This window comes from Loxodonta africana, chromosome 2, assembly GCF_030014295.1.
Source record: "Loxodonta africana isolate mLoxAfr1 chromosome 2, mLoxAfr1.hap2, whole genome shotgun sequence".
Lineage (NCBI taxonomy): Eukaryota > Metazoa > Chordata > Mammalia > Proboscidea > Elephantidae > Loxodonta > Loxodonta africana.
Window position 1 is genome coordinate 230,451,685 of NC_087343.1, and position 25,040 is coordinate 230,476,724.

General features: G+C 48.7%; 2 protein-coding genes across 12 annotated transcripts in view; one reads left to right on the forward strand and one right to left on the reverse strand.

The window, feature by feature from the left end:
* The window catches only part of SNAP47 (synaptosome associated protein 47), a 119,953-nt gene extending 103,242 nt beyond the window's left edge, over nucleotides 1-16,711 (reverse strand). For 2 of the 6 annotated variants that reach the window (XM_064279652.1, XM_023540348.2), the window contains exon 1: nucleotides 16,551-16,709. The gene's annotated coding sequence lies outside the window, so the exon portion shown is untranslated. Of the gene's footprint in view, nucleotides 1-1,828; nucleotides 1,894-16,550 lie in introns of all 6 variants that reach the window. The other 4 variants (XM_064279651.1, XM_010600727.3, XM_064279654.1 and 1 more) reach the window with 4 other exon arrangements.
* A 62-nt stretch (nucleotides 16,712-16,773) lies between these two features.
* JMJD4 (jumonji domain containing 4) lies at nucleotides 16,774-23,836 on the forward strand. 6 transcript variants are annotated; one of them, XM_064279646.1, is made up of 6 exons: nucleotides 16,774-17,307; nucleotides 17,668-17,833; nucleotides 21,079-21,227; nucleotides 21,732-21,999; nucleotides 22,716-22,880; nucleotides 23,387-23,836. In XM_064279646.1, the coding sequence occupies exons 1-6, from the start codon at nucleotides 17,048-17,050 to the stop codon at nucleotides 23,687-23,689; spliced, it is 1,311 nt and encodes a 436-aa protein (XP_064135716.1). In that variant the 5' UTR covers nucleotides 16,774-17,047; the 3' UTR covers nucleotides 23,690-23,836. The 6 variants fall into 6 exon arrangements, with proteins under 6 accessions (XP_064135716.1, XP_064135719.1, XP_064135718.1 ...); XM_064279648.1 differs by having other exon boundaries at nucleotides 16,776-17,307; nucleotides 22,716-22,862; XM_064279647.1 differs by having other exon boundaries at nucleotides 16,779-17,312; nucleotides 21,102-21,227.
* Nucleotides 23,837-25,040: the final 1,204 nt, after the last annotated feature.

Consider the following 25,040-nt stretch of genomic DNA (forward strand, 5'->3'; position numbering starts at 1 on the left):
GTAATCAGAGGTGTGATACCTTTCTACGGTTTTGTCAAAATGAGAAGTATAAGGAAGCTGGTTGGTTGGTCCTACTTTTGCAAGACAAACTGGTGAAAGAAAGAGATGAGCTCAGGGCTTCAGCCACACAAGCGACCACAAAGTTTCCACTTGTGCCTTGAAAGAAAGCCTTATTTCTTTAGCAACAGAGCTGATATTGCCAAAACCAAACCCAAAGTCTTATTGTAAGAGTTTCTGAATTATAACACCAACTCAACTGCCAAACTCGAGAAGTTTCTGAAGTTAAAGCGAGGGCACTGGTGGAAGAAATGGGATCCTGAAACTTGGGAAGGTGACATATGGGCAGATAATCAGGAAGCTGGGGATATGAGCCCCTAAGTTGCACTGAATCACTCCTGCTGACAGACCAAGCCCTCTCACACCCATCTGAAGAGATTACCCCATGTTTGCCTGCTAAACCACCCTTCCCTGTAAAACCATTAGCCCCTCCAGTCCCATCTAATGAGATTAACCCAGCTGCATCTAAACAGCCTTTGTCTGAGTCATTGTCTGGGGCACGGTCTGAGGCTGATGCTTTACAAGACAATCCTGAATGTTCTCAAAACACTTCCCCACTACCGATTTTGGCTTCTAGACCTATAACTAGACTTAAATCCCAGCAAGCCTCAAAAGGTGAAGTACAAAGCGTGACCCAGGAGGAGGTATGGTACACTCCAGAAGAACTGGTTGACTTTTCTAATATGTACAAACAGAAACCTGGGAATATGGGTGGGAATGGCTGCTATGGATGTGGGACAACAGTGCAAGGAACATACAGATGGATTGGTCTGAGTTTATTCATATGGCCCTATTAAGCACAGATTCTTCATTCCATGTTTCAGCTCGAGAGGTTAGGAAAGGATCTAATAGTTTATTTGGTTGGGTTGTAGAAGCATGGATTACAAGAGGGCCTACACTAAATCAAGTTGAGTACCAGGCCTGCTTTGGTATACTGTAAAAGAAGGTATCCAAAGGCCGAGGGAAATTGGCATGCTAAAGTGGATTTATCAGGTTAGACCCACAGATCCACACATGGAGTGCACAGAGGACACACCTTTTACCACAACTGTGGGGAACGAATTTGTGAAGGGAGCACCAACATCCTTGAAAACTAGTGTGATTGCTATTTTATGTAAATCAGATTTGACAGTGGGAACTGCCCTAACTGAATTAAGACACCTAACTACAATGGGGTTGACTGGACACGTGGTGGTAGAGGTCAAGTGGCCGCATTCAATCGACAAATACAAGGTGCGCATTGTTACTGTAAGGGACAGAGGAGTCAAAGCAGTAATAGAATAGTCTGACTTGTATGGCCTTATGGCATTGGCTACTTAGTCGGGCGTCTGTAGGAGCGAAACAGAGAAGAAATCTACTAAATATTTACTTGGTCTGTACAAGCAGATGGATTCTAGGTCAAGTAAACAGCAGTCATTCAATAACTTGACTCGCCAGAATAGACAGTCACGGCCCCTCAGTCAATTTCCAGACTTGAGTGAGTTTAAAGACCTACAACTCCTTGAATGAACGGGAGGCTGGGTCACCTAGAGGATGGACTGCAATATACTGCCAAAAACTTATACTGTTACTTTCTCCTAGCCTTCCCCAAAGGGATTTACGGTCTTTATGAGAGTGACTGTTCGCTGGGGAAGAGGAAATAATCGGACTTTCCTGGGATTACTGGACACTGGCTCTGAACTGACACTAATTCCAGGAGACCCAAAATGTCACTATGGCCCACCAGCCAGAGTGGGGGCATATGGAGGTCAGGTTATTAATGGAGTCTTACCTCATGTTCATCTCACGGTAGGTCCAGTGGGTCCTTGAACCCATCCTGTAGTGATTTCCCCAGTTCTAGAATGCATAATTGGAATACACGCACTCAGCAACTGGCAGAACCCCCATGCTGGAAGCCTGACAAATGGAGTAAGGGCTATTACGGTAGGAAAAGCCAAATGAAAGCCATAAAAACTACCCCTACCTAGGAAAATAGGAAACCAAAAGCAATACCGCATTCCTGGAGGGATTGCAGAGATAACTGCCACCATCAAGGACCTGAAGGAGGCAGGGGTGGTGATTTCCACCAAAACCCCATTCAACCTTCCTATTTGTACTGTGCAAAAAAACAGAAGGATCTTGGAGAATGACACTGGATCATCAAAAACTTAACCAGGTGGTGACTCCAGCTGCAGCTTCTGTTCCAGATGTGGCTGCATTGCTTGAGCACATTAATCCATCTTCTGGTCCTGGTGTACAGCTGTTGATCTGGCTAATGCCATTTTCTCCATACTTGTTTTGAAGGACCACCTCAAGCAGTCTGCCTTCCACTGGCAAGGCCAGCAACACACCTTTGGTTGCCTATCGCAGGGCCACCTCAACTCTCCAGCCCTGGGTCATAATTTAGTCCTCCAGAACCTCAATCGCCTTTCCCTTCCACAAGACGTCACATGGTCCATTACATTGATGATATAATGCTGATTGGACCTAGTAAGGAAGAGGTGTCAATGACTCTGGACTTATTGGTAAAATATTTACGTGCTAGAGGGTGGGAAATTAATCCCACAAAAATTTAGGTGCCTTCCACCTCAGTGAAATTGCTAGGGGTCAAGTGGTGTGGGGCATGTCGAGATATTCCTTCTAAGGTGAAGGACAAGTTATTGCATCTGGCTCCTCCCACAACTATAAACGAGACATTACACCTAGTGGGTCTCTTCGGATTTTGGAGGCAATATATTCCTTATTTGGGTGTGCCACTCCAGCCTATTTATCAAGTGACTTGAAAAGCTGCTGGTTTTGAGTGAGGCCCAAGAGAAGGCTCTGCAACAGGTTCAGGCTGCTGTGCAAGCTGTCCTACCACTTGGGCCAAATGATCTGTCTGATCCAATGGTGCTTGAAGTGTTAACGACAAATAGAGATGCTGTTTGGAGTCTATACCAAAACAAACAAACCAGATGCCGTTGAGTCAATTCCAGCTCATAGCGACCCTACAGGGCCAAGCAGAACTGCCTCATAGAGTTTCCAATGAGTGCCTGGTGGATTCAAACTGCCGACCTTTTGGTTAGCAGCTGTAGGGCAGGCCCCTATTGGTGAATCACAGCACAGACCCTTAGGAGTTTGGAGCAAAGCCCCGACATCCTCTGCAGATAACTACTCTTCTTTTGAGATACAGCTTTTGGCTTGTTACTACTGGACCTCAGTAGAGACTGGTCACTTAACCATGGGTCATCAAGTCACCATGCAGGCTAAGGGAGCTGCCCATCTGGAACTGGGTGTTGTCTAACCCAGGAGTCATAAAGTTAGACATGTACAACAGCAACCCATCATTAAACAGAAATGGTATACACAAGATCAGGTCTGACCAGGGTCTGAAGGTACAAGTAAGTTGCATGAGGAAGTGGCCCAAATGCCCATGATCTTCACTCCTTTCACATTACCTTCCATCTCCCAGTCTGTACCTATGGTCTCATGAGGACTTCCTTATGATCAAATGACTAAGGAAAAAAACTCATGCCTGGTCTACAGATGGTTCTACACGATATGCAGGTACTACTCGAAAGTGGACAGCGCCAGCACTACAGCCCCTTGCTGGGACCTCCTTGAAAGACAGTGGTGAAGGTAAATCCCCCCAATGGGCAGAACTTTGGATAGTGCACCTGGCTTTTCACTTTGCTTGGAAGGAGAAATGGCCAGATGTGTGACTGTATACTGACTCATGGGCTGTCGCTAATGATTTGGCTGGATGATCAGAGACTTGGAAGGAACATGTTTGGAAAATTGGAGACAAGGAGGTATGAGGAAGAGGTATTTGGACAGACCTCTCTAAATGGGCCAAAGAAGTGAAGATATTTGTGTCCCATGTGAATGCTTACCAAAGGGTGACCTCAGCAGAGGAGAATTTTAATAATCAAGTAGATAGGATGACCACTCTGTGGAAACCAGTCATCCTCTTTCCCCAGTCACTCCCATCGCTCCCTCATGAGCTCATAAGCAAAGTGGTCATGGTAGTAGAAAAAAAAAACCCGTCACCGTTGAGCCAAACATGGACATTATGCATTTGCTCAGGAACATGGACATCCACTCACCAAAGCTGACTTGGCTACAGCCACTGCTGAGTGCCCAATCTATCAGCAGCAAAGACCAACACTGAGACCCCGATATGGCGTCATGCCTCGAGGTGATCAGACAGCAACTTGATGGCAGGTTCTACTTCCATCACGGAAAGGGCAGCATTTTGTTCTTACTGGAACAGACACTTACTTTGGATATGGATCTGCCTTCCCTGCACACGATGCTTCCGCCAAAACTACCATCCGTGGATTTATAGACTGCCTTGTCCACCATCACGGTATCCTACACAGCATCACCTTGGATCAAGGACCCCCTTCACAGTAAATGAAGTACAGCAACAGGCCCATGCTCGTGGGATTCACTGGTCTTACTATGTTCCCCATCATCCTGAAGCTGCTGGCTTGATAGAACGATGGGACGGTCTTCTGAAGATGTAATTATGGCACCAGCTAGGTGGCCATACCTTGCAGGGTTGGGGCAATGCTCTCCAGGAGGTTGTATATGCTCTAAACCAGCATCCAATGTATGGTACTATTTCTCCCATAGCCAAGATCCACGGGTCTGGGAATCAAGGGGTAAAAATGGGAGTAGCACCACTCACTATTACCCCTAGTGACGCACTCACAAAATTTTTGATTCCTGTCCCCTCAACCCTATGCTCTGTGGGTCTAGAGGTCTTAGTTTCCAAGGGAGGAATGGTCCCATCTGGAGACACATCACTAATTTCATTGAACTGGAAGTTAAAAATGCCACGTGGCGACTTTGGGCTCCTTATGCCTCTGGACCAACAGGAAAAGAAGGGAGTTACCATACTGGCTGGTGTGACTGATTCAGATTACCAAGAAGAAATCAAATTGAAATCACATAATGGAGGTAAAGAAGAGTATGTCCGGAGTATTACTACCATGCCCTGTGATTACGTAAATTGAAAACTACAGCAACCCAATTCCGATGTAATTATTAATGGCCCAGACCCTTCCAGAATGAAGGTCTGGGTTACCCCACCAGACGAAGAACCACGACCTAGCTAAGATGCTTGCCGAGGACAAAGGGAATACAGAAAGGCTGGTGGTTCTAAATACCAGTTACGACCATATGACCAGTTGCAGAAACAAGGACTGTAATTGTTACGAGTATTTCTGCCTTGTACGTGCACATCAGATGCTTTTGTTTTCTTCACTTATATAATATAAGATGTTGTCATGGATTGAATTATCCCCCAAAAAATGTGTGTATCAGTTTGGCTGGGCCATGAATCCTTGTATTACCTGATTTTCCTATTTATGTTGTAAATCCTGCCTCTATGATGTTAATGAGGGAAGATGGGCAGCAGTTGTGTTAGTGAGGCAGGACTCATCTACAAGATTGGATTGCGTCTCGAGGCAATTTCTTGAGATATTAACACAGAGAAGTGAGCAGAGACAGGAGGACCTCACATCACCAAGAAAGCAGCATCGGAGCAGAGCACATCCTTTGGACCCAGGTCTCTGTGCCTGAGGAGCTCCTCACAGGGGAAGATTGATGACAAGGACCTTCCTCCAGAGCCGACAGAGACAGAAAGCCTTCCCCTGGAGCTGACATCCTGAATTTAGACTTCTAGCCTACTAGACTGTGAGAAAATAAACTTCTCCTTGTTAAAGCCATCCACTTGTGGTATTTCTGTTAAAGTAGCACTAGATGACTGAGACAGATGTAAACAGGACTAGTACATTTTCGGTTGTATGCATATTAGTTGTATCATTTTAGGTGCAAGTATGACTTCATAGTTGTCTTTATTCAGGGATTATGTACAGTTTAAAAAAATGTGTATAGATGTCAAGTCGACCAGGGATGGACTGCAATAGTTAAAGACTGCTTGTCAACTTGGCTGGGCCATGATTCTCAGTGGTTTGGCAGTTATGGTGTAGCCTGGCAATCATATGATTATGTGATCACTTTCACGATGAGGTTTGATATAATGTGATCACCTCCATGATGGGACCTGCTGTGAGTAGCCAATCAGTTGAAAGGGAGTTTCCTTGGGCCTGTGGCCTGTGTCGAATATAACTGGACTCTCTGGCAAGGCTCGCAGACTTATGATCGTGACTTAGGATCCTGCAGCTGGCTCCTGTTCATCTGACCTACGGTTCTTGGGACTTGAGCTAGCAGCTTACCTATGCTCTTGCCTGCCAATCTAGGATTCGTCTGTCTTCACGGCCTATAATCAAGAGCCCTGCTGTCTGACCTGCCGATCTTGGGTTCGCCAGCCCCTGTGGCTACGTGAATCAGGAGAAGCCTCCAGTCTGACCTACAGATTTGGGAGGTTCCAGCCAGAACAACTGCAGGAGCCATTTCCTTGATATAAACCTCTTCATGTATTTATACTTTACTGGTTTTGTTTCGCTAGAGAATCCAGCCTAAGACATGTAGCAAAGACCTAATATACAGCCTAAAACCATAAAATTCTGAGAAAAAAAAACATAGGAGTGAATCTTCAGGACTTAGTTTTTAAGAATGGATTCTTACATACGACACCAAAAGCACAAGCAACAAAAGATAAAATAGACAAACGGGATCGCATCAAAATGAAAAACTTCCGTACCTCAAAGGACTTGACCAACAAAGAGAAGACACAACCTATTAGAATGGGGCAAGATTGTTGGGAACCATATGTCAGCTCAGGGTTTAATATCCAACATACATAAAGAACTCCTACAACTTAACAAGATTAAAAAAAACTCAGTTGAAAAATGGGCAAAGGACCTGAACAGACATTTCACCAAAGAAGACATATAAACGGCAACAAACACATCAAAAGATGCTCAATGTCATTCGCCATTAGAGAGATGCAAATCCAAGCCACAATGAGATACCACTTCACTCCCACTAGGATGGCTAAGATTACGAAAACTGAAAATAACAAATGTTGGTGAGGCTACGAAGAAATTGGAACTCTCGTCTGTTGCTGGAAGGAATGCAAAATGCTACAGCCACTCTAGAAAATGTAAATCTAAAGCTACCGTATGATCCAGGAATTCCACCATTTGGTATATACCCAGGAGGTTTGAAAGCAGTGATGCAAACAGATACCATGTACCAGTGTTCGTTGCAGCACTATTCACAATAGCCAAAAGGTGCAAACAACCCAAATGTCCATCAGCAGACGAATGGACAAACAAAATGAGGTACGTACATACAATGGCATATTACTCTGCCATAAAGAGAAATAAAGTCCTAATACTTGCTCTGACATGGATGAACCATGAAAACATCATGCTAAGTCAAATTCGTCAACCACGAAAGGACAAATAGTGTAGGATGACACTAATTCGAATTACCTAGAATAAACCAGTGTACAGAAATCAGAGTTTAATAGTGATTACCAGGGTTAGGAGAGACAGGGTTAGGGAGCACAGTTTTTGTTTATGGGGATGGAAAATTTGGCAACAGAAACTGGTGATGATTACCCAACATGATTGATGTAATTGGTTTTATTGAATTGTACATGTGGAAAATGTTGAATTTGGAAATGTTGTGCTCTTTATATCTTCACAACGATTAAAAGAAAAAAAAACTATTTAAGCCACAAACCCCACAAACCCACTGTATCAACTTAGAATGCTACAGAATTTTTCCATTTGACTCAAGGGGATATCAAAATTTTCCTCAAATTTTTCAGCCAAATTTTAATTCATTTTAAAAATGTGCATATGACAAGTTCAAAAATAGGAAATCAGAATGGTGGTTACGTTTGGGAAAAAAGGAAGGGAGGGTGCTGAAGGGATGCCGGTAATGTTCCATTTCTTGCCCTGGGTGGTGATTACAACGTTGTATTCATTTTGTTATAATTCAACATTTGTGTGTTTTCTGTACTTAAGATTTACTCAATGTTTCCACACGTGATATTTTAATAAAAGATCTAGTAAATGGTTATTAACAATACTTAATTGTATTAAAATAAAAAATGAATGCACATATGAAAGAAGCAGTAAAACCAAACTTTGGCTGGACACTATAATTTCAAAAACATGTGAAATTCCTGCCGTAGGCAAAAGCATGGCTAGAAGACTACCACCAATGCATGTATGTCATGCAGACAGCTGGCAGGTGTTCCCACTCAAGGTATACACATACTAGAGTTCAGTTAATCAGCTCTGCCTTTTGCTAGCTGTGTGATACCAGGAAAGTTACTTAGCCTCTCTGCCTCTACTTCCTCATCTGTAAAATGGGGATAATAATTGTACCAATCCCAGATGGCAGTTGTAAGGTTAACTGAATTGATATAGGAAAGCTGTGTGTACCTGGCATATAATACGTAACATATGACACGTGTGTGATTACTATTATACGTAAAGTATCCATCAGCTCATGCATTAGGAATGAGAAGAGTCTACAGTTCTTTCATGAATACATTTCTTTTATGACTGCTAGAGCATCACCACGCCTGAAATCTGCCATTTGGCATCAGTAGTTTTCACCATTTGATCAGAGTTGGCTACAGACAACACCTGATCACAAAAAGAAACAAACATGACCATGATGAAGAGAAGAGCACACTGACAACTCCATTACCAAAATAATAAATTTAAATTTTATGAAAGGTACAAATATTTCACAAATACATTCTAGAACGTCTTGATCACAACAGAAATGGCATGCCCAAATTTCCCAGATCTGCATATATGCCAATCCGCTATTCTTATTTACCCTTCTGTCCAGATCACCAGCACTACGAACTACTAGTACCTGAAATTAGGACAAGCCTAAAAGAAAGCTGCCATAATTTAAGTACAAGAACGTCGTCATCATCATAAAATACAACGAGGTAAGGTATGCGAAAGCATCAGTAGCGGGACTAATATAAATTAAAATGGTCGGGTTGGAAGGACCATTTTATGGAGGAAGGAGCAGACTGCATTCTTGGTCAAGGTTCCCTGGAAGTCCACTGAGACCTCAGCAGTGCATCCTACAGGCATCATCCAGTATTTTGTATAAGCATCAATTTTGAGAAAGTCATAGTTTTGGAATATAGACATTCAAGGACGTATAATACACAGTTTAGGTCCAAATGAGTACATTGGTGAGGAGACAGAACACACACATTTAAAGATAAATAATATTGGTGAGTAGGGTCTGGGGTCTTAAAAGCCTGTGAGCAGCCATCTAAGATACTCCACTGGTCTCACCCCTTCAGGAGCAAGGAAGAATGAAGAAAACTGAAGACACAAGGGAAAGATTAGTCCAAAGAACTAATGGGCCACAACTACCATGGCCTTCACCAGACTGAGTCCAGCACAACTAGATGGTGCCCGGTTACCACCAATGACTGCTCTGACAGGAATCACAATAGAGGGTCCCAGACAGAGCTGGAACAAAATTCTAACTCACAAAAAAAGATCAGACTTACTGGACTGACAGAGACTGGAGAAACCCTGAGAGAATGACTCCTGGGCACCGTTTTATCTCAGTAAGGAAGCCACTCCTGAGGTTCGCCCTTCATCCAAAGATTAGACAGGCCCATAAAACAAAATGAGACTAAAGGGGCACACCAGCCCAGGGGCAAAGACTAGAAGTTAAAAGGGGACAGGAAAGCTGGTAATAGGGAAACCAAGGTCCAGAAGGGAGAGTGTTGACCTACTGTAGGGTTGTTAACCAATGTCGAAAAAAAATATGTAAAGATGCAGTCTCGCCATCCTTGCTTCTAAGGAGCATTCTGGTTGTGCTTCTTCCAAGACAGATTTGTTCGTTCTTTTGGCAGGCCATGGTACATTCAATATTCTTCGCCAACACAATTCAAAGGTGTCAACTCTTCTTCGGTCTTCCTTATTCACTGTCCAGCTTTCACACGCATATGATGTGATTGAAAATACCATGGCTTGGGTCAGGGGCACCTTAGTCTTCAAGGTGACATCTTTGCTCTTCAACACTTTAAAGAGGTCCTTTGGAGCAGATTTGCCCAACACAATGCATCTTTTGATTTCTTGACTGCTGCTTCCATGGGTGTTGATTGTGGATCCAAGTAAAATGAAATCCTTGACAACTTCAATCTTTTCTCTATTTATCATGATGCTGCTTATTGGTCTAGTTGTGAGGATTTTTGTCTTCTTTATGTTGAGATGAAATCCATACGTAAGGCTGTGGTCTTTGATCTTCATCAGTAAGGGCTTCAAGTCCTCTTCACTTTCAGTAAGCAAGGTTGTGTCATCTGCATAATGCAGATTGTTAATGAGTCTTACTCCAATCCTGATTCCTTGTTCTTCATATAGTCCAGATTCTTGGATTATTTGCTCAGCATACAAATCAAATAGGTGCGGTGAAAGGATGCAACCCTGACGCACACCTTTCCTGACTTCAAAGCACTTAGTATCCCCTTGTTCTGTCTGAACAACTGCCTCTTGATCTTGAACAATCCAGAGTGGACTTTAAAAGTTTGTCTTTATTAGACCTTTTTCATGAAAGAAACAGTCACCTGAGTGCTTGGCTTTTGTACTGAGGGAAAGAAAACGAAGCAGCAGCAGCAGCAGCAGCAGCATTACCAGCCTGAGGCTCTCCCGACCATCAGACGAGGAAACCAGGTCTTTACAGACCTTTGGTATATCACGCCCGGACAAACGAGTACTCACAGTGAGTTGTGTACTGCTAAATCGCCTACTTGTGAGATAACCAGTGAGCAATGCACTTAGTCTGCTAGTGCTCTTCTGTCCCTGCCACCACAGAGGTCACTCAACAGTCATCTGGACTACGAATAATAGAAAAGGTATCTATTTCTCAGAATTGGGGTGGGGGGTGAACCACATCATTTTAAACATGGTTTTCACAGTACATAGTGATACCAATGTGTTTTCAAAGTCTAAGACAAACCCAGGAGTGGGGCGAGGAGCCTCAGGCCTCTATTCCAACAACGTACTTGGTGTGCTTGCAGCACCTGTCAGCCCCTAAAAACAGCTCTGCCTCTTGGCCTCCTGGCTGTAAGGAGCCCCAACCGTTCAGCCACACTAAGCTGTAGTGACCCTCCACCCTGCCCCCCGCCCCGACAGAGTGTCAGCTCCTTGGCAGGAGGGGCCCTATCTTTTTCACGGCTGTATCCCCATTACTTTGAGGGCTTGATATAGTGTGGAAATTGAAATTAACAATTACCTGATCCTGAGCATTCTTGGTTACCCTGGTGGTGTAGTGGTTAAGTGCTACAGCTGCTAACCAAAAGGCTGGCAGTTCAAATCCACCAGGCGCTCCCTGGAAACTCTATGGGGGCAGTTCTACTCTGTCCTATAGGGTCGCTATGAGTCGGAATCAACTCGATGGCACTGGGTTTGGTTTTTGTTTTTGAGCATTCTTGAGTATGTACCAAAAAAAAAAAAATCCGTTGCTGTCGATTCCAACTCACAGTGACCCTATAGCAACTAGGGGAAGTTGTTCCATGAACACTGAGTGAAATTATGCACAAATTTCCCAAAGAGTTACTGAGTCTGGCATTGCAGCATCAGAGGAAGCATGCTGGAGTTCCAATTCCCGCTCCGCCACAAACTTTATGACTTTGGAAAAGTTACTTCACCTTCTGGCACTCTGTTTCTCCACCTTTAAAATGATTAAAAGACCTAAGAACAACACCAGCCACCAGCTCTACGATATTCTAAAATTAAAAAAAAAAAGGAAAGAAAAGAAAAAGTTAAGAGAACCAAAACATTTCTTACTTTTGGGACAAAGAATAATCAATATGAAAAACGTATTCAAATTTCACAAATGCCAAGGAAGGAGCAAAAGGAGAAACATGTGGCCACAACTGTTTCCTACCACAGATTTCCATGGCATCTTTCCCAACAAACCAAAGTCAACAAAGAATAAATGGAAGGGTAAAAGTGAGAAAAACATTTCCATAATGCCTGAAACTCATACTTGTAGCCCAAACTTGTACATGACCGCGCCTGAACCCACCCCACACCCTTCCTCCCTTACTCACTCTCAGCTAAGGACCTCCTGGCCCTACCACCAAATCAACACTCCTGCCTGCACCTGTCCCCAGGTGTCCTGCCTTTCCTTCCATGCCCATGAACAGTCCACAGGAAGCCGTGTCCCTGCTCTGGATTCCAGCCCTTCTCTCCCCAGCACCAACAACTTCTCCATCTCCCCCAGACCAGGGGTTGGCAAGCATTTTCTGTGAAAAGCTGAACAGTAAATATTTTAAGCTTTGCGGACTATACAGGCTGTTACCAGTCAGCTCTGCCTCTGTAAGGTGAAAGCAGCCATCAACAATAGGTAAACAAAGGAATGTGGCTGTATTCCAGGACTGGACTTGGCCCAAGTGCCACAGTTTGCCTATCCCTGTCCTAGATCATTTCATCAGTTTAAAAATATGCTATCTCAAAAAACAGCGCCACCAGGCCCAGGATTTATCCTAGATCTCTCTCTTCCTCATTCCTTCCAAACAATTTATCAGCAAGTCCTGGCAGTTGTACCTCTCAAACAGACCTTGCATCAGTCCACTGCTCTCCATCCCCTTGGCCACAGCACTGTCCAAGATGCAGTCATTACTCCCCTGGACAACCCCTAACTGGTCTCCTTGGTTCACTCTGCCCCCACCACTCATTCTCCTTCCATCAGCCAATATGATACTCAAAAAACAGAATTAGAAAATGTCACTCTTCTGCCAAAAACCCTTCCCATCATACTTCAAGTGAAGTCCAAACTCCTCACTGTGGCCTAACAGGGTCTATGTGACCTCCAGTCCCGTCATCCAACACTTTCTCTCCATTCCCCAGCGTCCTTTCTATTCCTCCCTCAAGGGCTTTCCCCTTACTGTCTGCCCCGTCTGAAATATTCTCCCCCAGACTTCTTTCAGGTCTCTGCTCGGAGGCCCTCTTCCTCTCTTTGGACCCCTCACCAGCTCCTCCTTGCCACCACAGCACTGCTCACACCCTTCCCAGCACCTACAACTCCAGTGTGTTTGCTTACTTGCTTACACATCTATCAACCCGTCTGCACACTAGAAGGTGAACATCACGAGAAGAGAGGCCTGTGTATAACACCAGCACAGCAGGAACAATAAACGTGTTGAATGAACCACAGATGGTATCACGTGGAAACAGCAACTCATGTCCACTGTGGGCAGCCTTCTTGCCTTCCCATGCTAATCCATCTCTCCAATCCACGCTAAATTCCTAGAGTTCGTAACTGTTATTGCCTGCTGTGGCTGGGACCAGGGAAAACACTTGTAGACCTCCACTGATCCAGCAAACATGAAGAGCTGAATTAGAGAGGGGAGACTGTGGCCTGGCACCCCAAGGGCGTCTGATGCTGATCAACAGAAGTGAAGCTCACGGAGAAGTCAGTGACCCCAGGGGACTGCACTTACAATGCCCTGCAACTTATATAATGGATCTCTTTCAGCGTTTCCATCACACATGTGCCCCTTTGGTGAGACTCACTATCAAGTAAACACCCTATTTTTAGTTAGTTTCCAAATTAACAGAACAAGCAACATTTCACACACCTTCCAGTAACTCCTGACCAAAAGAAGGCTGAGAGTCAGAACAGTAGCCACAGTGTCTCTGCAGCAGCCACTGGCAGGTGCTTTGTTTTTTCCATTACTTTTCCCTTCTGCTCCCTCATACCCGTTTCCACTCCCTCAGAGGCTCCCATTTTCAGCCTGGGAGGATGAAACCGGGTTACGATTGGGGGTATTTTACTGCAACAACACGGCCTATTCACAGGGCAGGCACCATGAAGTACCGCCGTTCTAAGGTTTCAGCGAGAGGAACTAAGATTTTACATCATTCCTGCTGCATTTCCTACAGAGTGCTGGCTTCCAACTCCTCCTTGTTGCTGTTCTCTCTGGCTCTTTTGCGGCACCCCTTCATTGGGAAGTCACAAGCTCTAGAGCAGTGAGCCTCAAACTGGCTCCGCCCCCAGAGTTGCTGATTCAGTAGGTCTGGGTGGGGTCCAAGAAGATGCATTTATAACCAGTTCCCAGGCGCTGCTACTCTGGGGGCCACACTCTGAGAACCGCTGCTTTTGGGTGACAGAGGTCTGAGCTCCAGTCCCAGCCCAACTTCTCACTAGCTATATCAGAGGCTTAACGCATGTACAATGGTGAGAATGCCGCCAACACCAGAGGGCCACCATGCAATTTGAGGAAGTAAAGCAGAAAATACCTGGCCCAGAGTCAGCTCTCAAGAAATGAGAGCTCAATCCACTACTCTGAGTTACCAGTTCAGATGCCCTCCAACAATCCTGGGGAGCACATACACGGACCTCCTGGTCCGAAACTTTGCCTTTCTTAGGAAACTTAGTCTTAACCACAGAACTTTGGGAGCTCCAGGAATCCTAGAATTCCTCCCAGGCAGTGCCTATTGGAATTTCATATTCTTTCCTATGAGGCAAATTTTAAACCATACGTCCCAAATCTTCAGGCAATTAGGAACATGCTTCCCACACCTTTCCCATTTGCCTCCCATGATCTGCACTCATCACAACTGGAATTAGATAAAAAAGGAACACCTGGTCAATATGCATAACGATACCAACAGTATACTGTTAACTAAAAAAAGACAGGCTAAAAACAGCAAACATTTAAGCATATACATTACAGAACATGTGTGAGAGAGAGAGATTGTGTGTGTGTGTATCTGTGTCTGTGTAGAGAGAGAGGAAATAAATAAGTCAGTCTGGAAGGATAGGTTCTACAGCAAAAAATTAAAAAATCGTAATCTCTAGGTGGGACTACGGGTGATTCCATCCTCACCACAGCAGGTTGGGAACAGATGCTACTACACACAGAATAACACAATCCCTGCACTCTGCCTCACCTGCCACAAACGACTCTCCACCACAAGCCACAATGCTCCTCTGCCCCACTTCAGACCTCTCCTCTATCTGGGTCTCAGAGACTCCCAACACTCACTTTGGTCCTTGGTCCAAAGACCTTGGTCCTTCCCTTTCTCCACTTTTGATCCTCCCTCGTCTCCATCTGGGTTAACTTCACACACCTTGGAAAGGGCCCTCCCTCAAAAGCTCCCTCCAAGAATCAGAGAACCAGCATCTCCAGGAACCTTTCTTACCTAGATTTTCAGGGTAAGTAAAATGAAGTCCTCTTTGCTTAATAAAGAGGAGGCAGTTGCTCCTCCTCTCCCATGAGGATGTCCCCTGAAACACTGACAGGCTGGCTTTCTGGCGAGGAAGGAGATAAAACCTAGTCTGCAGATTGTACAATGCAAGACCACAGGCCTCTGACCCAGAACTGTAAACACACACCTCCAAGGTTAACTCAGGCTCTCTCACGAGATGTGCACGAAACTATCGCAAGGTGTGTCTATTTGTTTTGTTTTCTTCTCCCCAAGGAGATGAAAAGTTTTAATGGTTCTTTCTTCTACATTGCTGTATAAAATGTGTGAAATCCTGCCCAGACTCTGTACCCTATCTCGGACTGTCAACAGACATATGACCTGTCAAGCTTACACAAAAAGAAATCTGTTTTCTTTTTTTGCATCCTGATGTGGATATGTCAGTGTTGACAAGATTTTATTTCAACAAGCTGAGACCCTGACAGGATCCTCCTCCCTACTCAGATGTCCCACCCACTTCGGTCAGCTGATGTGGTTGTCTGAAAACCCTGCCCTCACTCCTCCACACCATCCTGGCACTTCTTCATCCCCTTTCCTTAGCAGCCCCACCAAGTCCCCAGCATCCCCCCCCCAGGCCCTCTAGTACTTCCTCCAGGTCCCCACCAGGCCCTCTAGCACCTCCTCCAGGTCCCACCAGGCCCTCTAGCACCTCCTCCAGGTCCCACCAGGCCCTCTAGCACCTCCTCCAGGTCCCACCAGGCCCTCTAGCACCTCCTCCAAGTCCCCACCATCCCCCTGGGCCCTCTAACACCTCCAGGTCCTCACCCTCCCTAGGCCCCCCCCCAGCAACCCCCCAGGTCCCCACATCCCCCTAGACACCCGGCAGCCCGTCCAGGTCCCCACCACCCCCCTAGGCCCTCCAGCACCTCGTCCAGTCCCCACCAACCCACCCTAAACTCTCTAGCACCTCTTCTAGGTCCTCACCCTCCCTAGCCCCCCCCCCCCGCCAGCAACCCTCCAGGTCCCCACCTCCCCCTAAGCGCCCACAAGCCTCTCCAGGTCCCCACCACCCCCTAGGCCCTCTAGCACCCCGTCCAGTCCCCCCCCCCATTCTCCCTAAGCCCTCTAGCACCTCCTCCAGGTCCTCACCCTCCCCGAGGTCCCCACATCCCCCTAGGCGCTCAGCAGCCCCTTCAGGTCCCCACCATTCCCCAGGACCCCACCTTCGGCCCTTCTGCCCGTTTCTCAGCCCTGCCCACATCGCACCACCTTCCCAAGGACCTGGGGCTTTGGGAAGAGAAGGTGAGTCATCACCGTGGCAACGGCAGGGGTGGGCAGGACTACGCAGGGGGAGGGCCGGAAGGGCTTGGGGCACAGGAATGACCGCAGGCTAGTGACGCCGCTTACCTGAGGCGCAGGGGGAAGCGTGAAGACGGCGAGACCTCGGGCCGACGCTGTCTGACAATCCCAGCAGCTAGGCGCCGGTTCCCAGGCGGCTGCGAGCGCGACCTGGGCCAGAGGTGCTACGAGCCACTAGGGCGCCTGCGCCGGCGAGGCAGCTGCGCACTGTGCGCATGTGCCCAGGGCCGGCGCGCGAGGTTTGCGGTTGGACAGCAACGCCGCGCCCTCGGCATCTTGGTTCCGCTTGGCGGCCCCGGGCGGCCCCGACTTTGCGTGAGTCTGTGCCCCGCCGACTCCGTTCCTGCCGGCCCCGCGGCCTTGCCCACGGCTTTTGCGCCGAAAGAGCCCTCCCTGTATAAAGAGTCAGAGATTGGGAGGCCGAAGCCGGATTCCGAGCCCCCGCCCCTTGCCGGGCTGGGTTTCGCCGCCGGGGCCCGCGGACCTCCCTACGTCCTCCAGCGGCCTTGCGCCCCGTTTACGGACGCGGAACCCGGGGCGCCGGGATGGACAGGGAGACGCGCGCACTCGCGGAGAAGCACTTCCGGGGCCTTGGGGCGCGTCTCCCGGACGGGGTCTGCGGGCCCCCGGGGCGCGTGGACTTCATCGAGAAGCCGGATGCCTTTTCCTACGCCGACTTCTTCAAGGGCTACCTGCTCCCCAACGTGCCCTGCGTTTTCTCCAGCGCCTTCACTGAGGGCTGGGGCAGCAGGAAGCACTGGGTGACGCCCGACGGGAAGCCCGATTTGGATTATCTGCTTCGGAAGTACGGTGAGGACCGAAGGGAAGGGTTCGGTCGTGGTGCGGGCGTTCCCTTACCAGCTCGGAGCGCGCCCCGTCCTAGAGCTGCTGCGCTCTGACCCTGACCCTCGCCCTGGCCCCAGTGCCCTTAGAGGCCGCAGATGAGGGGAGCCCTGGAGGGTCTGGGGGCGGCGAGGCGTCAGTGGTTCCTCTAGAGAGTTCACCTGGCGACGGTGTTGGCAGTGCATTGGAGGGCCGGTGGCTGGAGACAGGTAGCCTGGGGAGAGGTGGGAACAGGGCCAGTGAGGCTGGGCGGCGTGTATGACTCTCAGGAAAGGCAGCTCAGCGTGCAGAACACAAGCCTTGCACGTCCCTCTTGTTTCAGGAGACATGGTTGTACCTGTTGCCAACTGCGGAGTGCAGGAATACAACGCCAACCCCAAGGAGCACATGCCCCTCAGAGAGTACATCAGCTACTGGAAAGAGTACATCCAGGGAAACTATTCCTCTCCCAAGGGCTGCCTTTACCTCAAAGATTGGCACCTGTGCAGGTAAAAGGACCCGAGTAGGGACTGTGGCACGGCTTGCTTTTCCTAGAAGTTAATGACCCCTGAGGGCTTTCCGCCTTAGGGGCCATCAGCTGCCCCTAAGAGGAACTGTTCTTTTTCCACGTAGAAGTTTTAGTTGGTGTGAAAGAAACCTGCTCTCTTCAGCATGGTTAGAGGTGTAATTTTTCAGAACATTGCCCTCTCACGCTGCTCTTCTGTACCATGATTGCCCAGAGTCATGTTTGAGGACTCTTCTCCACCCTCCCCGTCTAACTGGCAACGTGAAGCCTGAACCACCTTCTTTTCAGATGCCCTGGAGCCTTCCTCTCCTTTCCGCCCCTTCTCTTTCAGTTCGGACCCTGTCCTTTGATGATTTGGTTGCTGCAGGGGCGTCCAGACTGAGCTTGCTGCAAGAAATCTTGCCCCCTCCCACGTTAGGCCCTTGAAAGGTTGTCAGAATGATCTTCCTAGCAGGATTGTGTCCTATCCCACGTTTAAAATTCCAGTCACTGACAAGGCCATTGTAAACTCTAATGTAGCATTCAGAACCTTTCACAGTCTGTCCCCACCTACCACATACTTATCCCTAGGGAGCTCCCACTTACTCCTCAAGACACATCTCAAATGATGCCCACTCTGAGAAACCCGTCTCACTTTCATGGGTAGGGTGGTCTCGCACAGCACAGCCCAACACCAACCCAGCGTTGTACTCTCCAATTTAGTCCTTGGGCATTGTGTCTGTTTCCCCCCACCCAAAGCTGTTACTGTTTTCATGAGCAGAGACCAGTGTGGTCAGACTGCCACCACTTGGCACAGCACCTCGCACATAGTAGGTACTCAGGTCATGTTGAATGAATGAGTGATCAATTGAATTCCTGTTTTACTGATGTGGAAACTAAGACTCAAAAAAGTGAAGTGAGGATAGAACCCAGGCCCCTGTGATTGATTCCCAGGACCAACCCAGTAGTGCATGAAAAGTAGCTATCACCTATCTCCCAACACCCTTATCTCAGAGCATCCCCCGTGGCATTCTGTGCCCCCACTCACACGCCTGGCAGTTGGCACCGGCTGTCAGCAGCCACGTGTCTCCAGTCAGTAGCTTGGGGTCACTCACCTGGCAGTGAAGAAAGCAGTGTACTTGTCTTTTCAGAATGCTGTTTGTATCTTATTTGCCAGTGCCCCGTTGACCCAAACCAGGCAGTGGCCAAAGAGCTTGCCCAGGTAGACTGTGGATAAGGTACAGTCAGGCGCTGGTCCAGCTCTCAGGGAGCTCATACTCCAGTAACAGACAGACACATGGACCCAAACACCGTCAGGCTCTGGGCGTCTGGGTTTTAGATGAACGATAAATTTTTTTTTTTTTAATTAAAAAAAAAATAAACAGTTGCTGTTGAGTCGATTCTGACTTATAGCAAACTAATGGGTTTTAGAGTAGAACTGTGCTCCATAGGGTTTATAATGGCTGTGACCTTTTGGACGTAGATCATCAGGCCTTTCTTCCAAGGTACCTCTGGGTGGATTTGAAATGCCAACCTTTCAGTTACCAGCCGAACGCTTAAGCGTTTGTGCCACCTGGGGACTCCATTAGGTTAGGTATGTCATGGGACATAATTATACTAGAGAATTGTCCATTGTTTATTTGAAATTCAGTTTTGAGTGGGTGTCTTGGTCATTAGTGCTGCTATGACAGAAATATCACAAGTGGATGCCTTTATCAAAGAGAAGTTTGTTCTCTCACAGTCCAGTAGGCCAGAGGTCCGAATTCAGGGCACAGGCTCCAGGGGAAGGCTCTCTCTCTCCGTCAGCTCTGGAGGAAGGTCCTTGTCATCAGCCTTCCCTTGGTCTGGGAGCATCTCAGCGCAGGAATCTTGGGTCTAAAGGTTGCGCTGTGCTCCTGGTGTTGCTTTCTTGGTGATATGAGGTCCCCATGTCTCTCTGCTCATTTCTCTCTTTTATATCTCAAAAGAGGTTGACTTAAGACACTACCTAATCTTATAGACGTCATAAATGTGATTTTCACTAATTCGTCTTATTACATCACAGCGATAGGATTTACAACATATAGGAAAATCACATAAAATAGTGGACAGTCACACAGTACTGGGACTCATGGCTCAGCTAAGTTGACATATTTTAATTTAGGGGGACACAATTCAGTCCATGACACAGGGTGTCCTCTATTTGATCTGGCAACTCTAAAAAAATAAAAGGGGTAGAAGAAGGCCTGGGGTCAGGCAGTCAGGAGAAGCCACGAGGGAGGTAATGTCTGAGCTGGGTTTTTAAGGTTTAAGGGGTTTAAGGTAAATAGGAGCTCACCAGGGGCACAAAGGCGTGCCAGGCAGAGGGACTGGCATGGTGTTTTGGGGAACTACAAGCGGTCTGGTGCTACTGGGGCTCTTCCTTATTGTTGCGTCTGGCCAAGATTTGCATGTGAGCTAATCCAGAAACTTTTCAGTGTGGCATTTGTAGAGTTGTCCTGTTATTCCCCAGAGACTCCCTCAGGCTAGTTTACGTGTTACTGTGTTTGGATGCCCATTTGTTGAGTTCTGGGATGGACCAGGAGGAAGGGCTAGGGCAAAAAGTGCTTCTGAGTAACGGGTTGTCCTCATACCTGGCCCTGTGGCCTCGCATCAGTAAGGGAGAGTGGAGTTCTCTGGGGTTAGTGAAAAAGAAAAGGAGGCCCACAGAGCCAAGAAAGCTAGTATAACGCACACGATGCGTTAAGAAGCCCCAGGTCAGCTGGAAGCTAAAATCCCAGAACTGGTGCAAGAAGGGGTCTAAAATGTCTGCTTCTTTGCCTCTACCAGTTATCCATTGCTGTGTAACAAACGACCCCAAAACCATTTGATTTGCTCACATTGCTGTGCCTCAGCAATTTGAACAGGGCTCTGCTAAGCCATTCCTCCGCAGGTCTCCTCTGGGTGTCTCGGGGGCTGTAGTCAGCTGGTGGCCCGACTAGGGCTGGATGGTCTAAGATGGGCCCACTCATACCTGGCAGTTGGCACCAGCTGTTGGCAGCCACATGCCTCCAGCCGGTAGCCCGGAGTCACTCACCTGTCAGTGGAGCGGGCAGTGTGCGTGTCTTTTCAGAACACTGTTTGTATCTCATTTGCCAATGCCCCGTGGACCCAAACCAGACAGAGGCCAGGCCCGCTGTTGTGTGGGGACCTGCACAGGGATATGGGTGAGAGAGGTGGGGTTCGGGGCCGTTCCTGCCACAGCCCACACGTGGTTCTCTCCCGCCACAGCCCATGTGTGGTTCTCTCCACAGGGACACCTCGGTGGAGGATGTGTACTCCCTGCCAGTGTACTTCTCATCAGACTGGCTGAACGAATACTGGGACGCCATCAATGTGGATGACTACCGCTTCATCTACATGGGGCCCACGGGCACCTGGTAATATTGAGCACCCGCTAGCTGCCCCAGGGCTGCAGGGTCTGCCTTCTCCTTCCCTACTGACTGCCTCAGGTCCCTCTGCGTGAACCTTCCCCACCAGTGTGTCAGCCCTTGCTCAGAACCTCTTGGAGATTTCGGTTAGCTAGGGCATAAAGTTGGGCTGTGAGGGTGGCATCCCAAGCCCTTCCTGTCTGACCCAGCCCGTTTTCCCTGCTTCCACCCCAAGCACATCTACAGTCATTCTGGGGGTCAAGTGTGGGAGGTATAGGCCACCCACCTGGCTTGCAGGACAGGGCTCTCAGGAGAAGAGGAGCTCCTTAGCACAGATATGAGAGCTGGCGGTGGTGGGGGAGGGGGGCTTGTCCGACATGAATAAGGGGGGCCACCCCACTTTACTCTGAGGCCTTTAGGATGGTGCATTCAGTAAACCAGAGACAGTCTCGTCCAGAAGAAACAAACACCAGATCCAAGCCAACAGGCATGAACCAGGAGCTCTCGCCACAGGTCTCCGTTCCACGCTGACATCTTCCGCTCCTTCAGCTGGTCTGTCAACATCTGCGGCAGGAAAAAGTGGTTATTGTTTCCGCCAGGGCAGGAAGAAGCCCTGCGGGATTGCCACGGTAGCCTGCCCTACGATGTGACCTCGCCCACACTCCTTGACGTCCGTCTGCACCCAGCATGTGCACGCTGCAGCCCACCTCTGGAGGTCACGCAGGAAGCAGGCGAGATGTTGTTTGTGCCCAGCGGCTGGCACCACCAGGTCCACAACCTGGTAAGGCAGGCCCTCCCTGCCCATGCGCCCTGGGATGTGGCCCAGACAAATCTGGAAGACACACCTGAGGCCAACGAGCCACAGAGGCTAGGCTGGGCTGGGCTCTGAATGCAGGCGCCTACCTCTCCCCACAGGGCCCTGGGAGTTTTCCATCTACCTCTCATATGCGTGTCTCCCTCTGCCCCATATCTTGCCTGCAGGCCACCTCATCCCTCAGCACCTGTCCTGCATGCCCACCTGCAGGAAGCACTCCTGGTACCTGCGCAGGCCAGTGCCAACCTGCAGCCCCACGGTGCGCAGGCCATCTCCCTGAGAGAGCCCATAGCTGACTGGCCCTCGTGTGGGGGCATTAGCTTCCTTCGTACAGCGTTGCTGAGGGCCTCCTGGCCATTCCGTGTTCCCCTCCCACATTCCTTCCACAGGCCAGTGGTGAGCATTGCCCCGGGCCGGTGCTGGATCAGCTGTGGATAGATTACCCCAGTCCCAGCTCCCTCTGCTCTCCTTAAGCAAGCACAGATAGTCTGCTGGTGTCTTTGTAGGAGAGGGAGCCACCTGGCTGAAGAGGGCTGGGCCTCTGTGGTCCTGTTCCAGACCTTAAACCACAGGGCCTGGCCCCATGAGGCCTGGTTGGTGCTCATGGACTGTGGGGAAAGGGGGCTTGTAAAGGCAGTGCCTGCTGTGGGCTCATGGCCCCACCTGTTCCCTGCCCCTTCTAGGAGGACACCATCTCCATCAACCACAACTGGGTCAACGGCTGTAACCTGGCCCCCATGTGGCACTTCCTGCAGCAAGAGCTCCACGCTGTGCAGCGGGAGATCAGTGAATGGAGGGATGCCATGCCTGACTGGCACCACCACTGCCAGGTGTGGCCAGGCCCAGAGGTGGGGGGACAGGCATCTTCTCTTCCCTCCTCCAGAAGTTATAGCCTGGGATTCAGGGCGCTTCACAGTGTGACTTTTCTCTGTCGACTTGTGTCGCTGCCCTTGCCTCCCTCCTGTTGTGTATAAGCACTTGTGCAGCCTAAGGCAGTGAGACCAGACCGGCAGTGGGCTCTGGGATAATCATGACGGGGGTTGTAGGCATGAAGGAGGGGCTCGTCAGGGCCAGGGCTACATGTGGGAGGGATGGTGGAGGCGTGCAGCAGGTCCCAGGGCCAAGGCCACTCTGTCCTTGTGGTTTCCAGGCTACAGGAGTTAGTCACATCTGATGACTGTGAGGCCACTGAGCCACCTGGGTGTCTCTCTTTTTTGTACCCAAATCTTTGTCCTTGTGGGCCGGGCCCATGTTTTGGGGTCCCTTGCAACTTGGGATTCTTTTCCATGGTCGTCAGTTGTAACAAGCTGTTAACAAGCAGTGCCTCATTCGGCCTCTCTCCTCTCCAACCCAGGTGATCATGAAGTCCTGTACAGGAATCAATTACAAAGAGTTTTACCACTTCCTCAAGGTCATCGCTGAAAGGAGGATCCTCACCCTGGCAAAGGAGATGGGCGCTGGGACAGTGGGGAGCGTCGGCGACAGCAGGCTGGGCACCCAGCAGGCTGCTTTTGACGTCAGTCGGATCACCGAGGTGCTGGCATCCTTGGTCGCCAACCGAGACTTCCAGAGAGTGGACACCAGCACCTTCTCGCTGCAGCCAGAGGAGCTCCTGCAGCAGCTGGAGGAGGTCGTCACTGCCACTGCAGCCCTGTAACACTCATCAGGGAGCACTCACCATGCAGACACATGCTGATGTGTAGGGACTCAGCTCCGCTGTCCACCTCAAGGCACTGGCGTGAAGGATGGTCACCTGGTTCCAGGTGTCCCCTCTGTAAATAAAGCACTGCCTTCAACTGTGTAAGCTGGGGCACACCCCCTCATCCCAAGCCTTGATTGCCTCAGTGCCTAACAGAGCAACTCCTACTCTTTAAGGGTTTGAGACTGTCCTGGCTGTCCATCGGCATCACCCTGGGCTGTTTCAAAGAACGGCAGCCCCAGAGGTCCTGTCTGAGTTCTTTTTGGGTGAGTCCCAGCCAGCACTGAGAACTCCTGCTACACTGAGAGGGTGGGCAGGAAGGGTATTGGTAGCTCTGACTGCAGTGAGAGGTCGTGGTTCTTGAAGGAGACCAGATAGTAGGTCAGGAACTTGGGAGTGGGGCTATGGCATTGCACATGTTCAGGGCTGCCTGTGGGACAGGAGGACAGGCCTGAGGATTTCTTTCCCAGCTATACAGCCCCCACCCCACATGTCCCCACTTACCAAGAAAAACTACTAGCTGATAACAGCTAGAGAGGGTTAATATGGGCATTAGGGCTGATTCACCAGCAGAGTCCCGGTGAGCCACCAGTCTTGGCTCAATGCCACACTTAATATTAGCCAAAAGATGAGTGTCATGGATTGAATTATGTTACTCAAAAAATGTGTGTATCAACTTGTTTAGGCCATGATTCCCAGTATTGTGTGGTTGTCCTCCATTTTGTGATCGTAATTTCATGTTAAAGAGGATTAGGGTGGGATTGTAAAATCCTTACCAGGTCAAATCCCTGATCCAATGTAAAGGGAGTTTCCCTGGGTTGTGGCCTGTACCACCTTTTATCTCTCAAGAGATAAAAAGGAAAGGGAAGCAAGCAGAGAGTTGGGGACCTCATACCACCAAGAAAGCACCAGGAGCAGAGCATGTCCTTTGGACCCGGGGTCCCTGCACCTGAGAAGCTCCTCAACCAGGGGAAGATTGAGGACAAGGACCTTCCTCCAGAGCCAACAGAGAGAGAAAGCCTTCCCCTGGAGCTGACACCCTGAATTTGGACTTTTAGCCCATTTTACTGTGAAGAAATAAATTTCTCCTTGTTAAAGCCGTCCACTTATGGTATTTACATTATAGCAGCACTAGGTGACTGAGACAGTGCGAAACAGCCCAAACATCCATCGATAGGTGAATGAGTAAACAAAACGTAGTGTATCGATACAATAGGATGATATTCAGCCAGTGAAAAAAGGAATTAAATGCTGGCATAGGCTACACACTGGATTTTACCTCAGAAACGTTAAGCTGTGTGAAAGAAAC